The sequence below is a fragment of the Strix uralensis genome, chromosome 1 (genome assembly GCF_047716275.1).
Source record: "Strix uralensis isolate ZFMK-TIS-50842 chromosome 1, bStrUra1, whole genome shotgun sequence".
Classification (NCBI taxonomy): Eukaryota; Metazoa; Chordata; class Aves; order Strigiformes; family Strigidae; genus Strix; species Strix uralensis.
This window is the reverse complement of record NC_133972.1, coordinates 131140590-131142367: the sequence shown is the minus strand read 5'-3', so window position 1 is coordinate 131142367 and position 1778 is coordinate 131140590. Positions and strand designations below refer to the sequence as shown.

The window sequence follows — 1778 nt, the reverse complement described above, 5'->3', positions numbered from 1 at the left end:
AACAAAAAAACCCCCCAAACAGGTCAAGGGATGGAGAGCAGTGCTGAGGAAACGAGTGCAGGAAAGTTGAGAAAGATCCACCTGTCCCCAGTTTGTGTCTTGGGTAGCTAAACAATCTGAAACCCCATGGGCTGTCACAAGGAGGCTGGAGAGGAGGCACTCTATGGGCTGGAGTCACCAAGAAAGAGCAGATGACTGTGAGAGGGACATAGGAGCGGACAGAAGGTTGGCTTTATGAGGTGGTTCGGCAATCTATCAGTTTGCGAAAGCTTCTCCGGAAACTGTCATCCAGAAAGGCATACAGGAAAGGGTTGAAGCAGCTGTTGGCATAACTCAAGCTAGTGATGAAGTAGGAAATCCCAATGATGAGTGGAGTTTGTGGGATATCTGTGGTTAGGGCCACCACTGTGCTGAGGTGATAGGGCGTCCAGCAGAACAGGCATACAGCCAGGATGACAACCACCATCAGTGTCACTTTTTTTTTTGCTTTATCCAGGGCTTTTGCATTGCAATGGAGGTGCACACGTCTCAGTCTGCACAACATGGTGGTGTAGAGGATGCAGATGGTGGACACCGGGATGGCAAAGCCTAAAATAAGGGTGTAGATCCGACTACCTTTCCACCACACGCTCTCAGGGTGGGGGAACACGAAGACACACTGGGAGCGCCCCTGCTCCTTGTGTATCTTAGCAAAGACAGTGAAGGGCAGGATGATGACTGTGACGAAGGACCAGACACAGAGGCTCACAATCTTGGCTGCTCGGTAGGTGCGGTAGGACATCTTCCTGGACTTGGTGGTGGCCACCACAACCAGGTAGCGGTCAATACTCATGACGGTGAGGAAGTAGATGCTGGAAAAGGTGTTGTACTGGTCTATGGAGATGATGAGCTTGCACATGAACTCTCCAAAGGGCCACTGCAGGAGCAGGTAGTCAGCAATGTTGATGGGTAGCACCAAGGTAAAGAGCTCGTCAGCAATGGCCAGGTTGAGGATGAAGATGTTGGTGACCGTTTTCATCTTTGGGGCTTTGAGGATTACATAGATGACGGCGGTGTTGCCCGTCAGCCCCACAGCACAGATGACTGAGTAGATGACAGGCACTGTGACGTAGAAGCTGGGGCTCAGTGGGGGAGTGGACATATTCAGACCCCCATCCCCTCTCCCGGTGCAGTCTGCACATGAAGAATTGGTCTCAGGGAGGGAGGAGTTCTCCATGGCTGCAGGAGAGGGTGTCCAGGCCCTCTAGTGATGGAGATGAGTTAGAAGTGGGGGAAAAAAAGCGAGACCCCCTTCTCTTGTCAAGCCTGTCTCCTCCGGTGCATCCAACCACTGAGGTCTCACCTATGCTGCCCACCGCTGCCCTGCTGGGAGCAAGGGGAGATCACTGAGGGCTCAGCGAGCAGCAGAGGGACCCACCTCAGAGTGGGTATGGTCCCTCACTGGCTGCCCCTTCCCTTCTCCCACACCAATGGATGCTGTGTGGGGTCAGCACCCAGCCTCGGACTCCCCCAAAGTGACTACCCCAAGGTGACGGTGCTTACCTGGAAACCCAGTTGTCTGACCCAGCCGTCGCCCCCGCTGCACCTTCGTGGCGCCCAGAGGCGCTGTGGAGGGGCATCGGGGGCGTCGGTCGGGTCAGACCGTGGGACTCCTGCCCTCGGGCGGAGCCGGTATCTTTGGGATGCTCCCCAAAACGCAACACCCCCCCCTTCCCAGAGGGGGCCAAGCACTTTGGAAGGGGAGGAAGGATGCACTGACCTCTGCCAGCCTGGCTGCG

At 55.5% G+C, this 1778-nt stretch overlaps 1 protein-coding gene across 1 annotated transcript; it reads right to left on the bottom strand.

Moving 5' to 3' along the window:
- Positions 1-232: 232 nt before the first annotated feature.
- On the bottom strand, positions 233-1216 carry NPBWR1 (neuropeptides B and W receptor 1). Its single transcript, XM_074893641.1, has one exon. It carries the CDS (start codon positions 1214-1216, stop codon positions 233-235), a length of 984 nt encoding a protein of 327 aa, XP_074749742.1.
- Positions 1217-1778: the final 562 nt, after the last annotated feature.

Excerpts from the sequence above, each read along its gene's own strand:
- NPBWR1 (XM_074893641.1), bottom strand. The coding sequence starts at position 1,216 with ATGGAGAACTCCTCCCTCCCTGAGACCAATTCTTCATGTGCAGACTGC.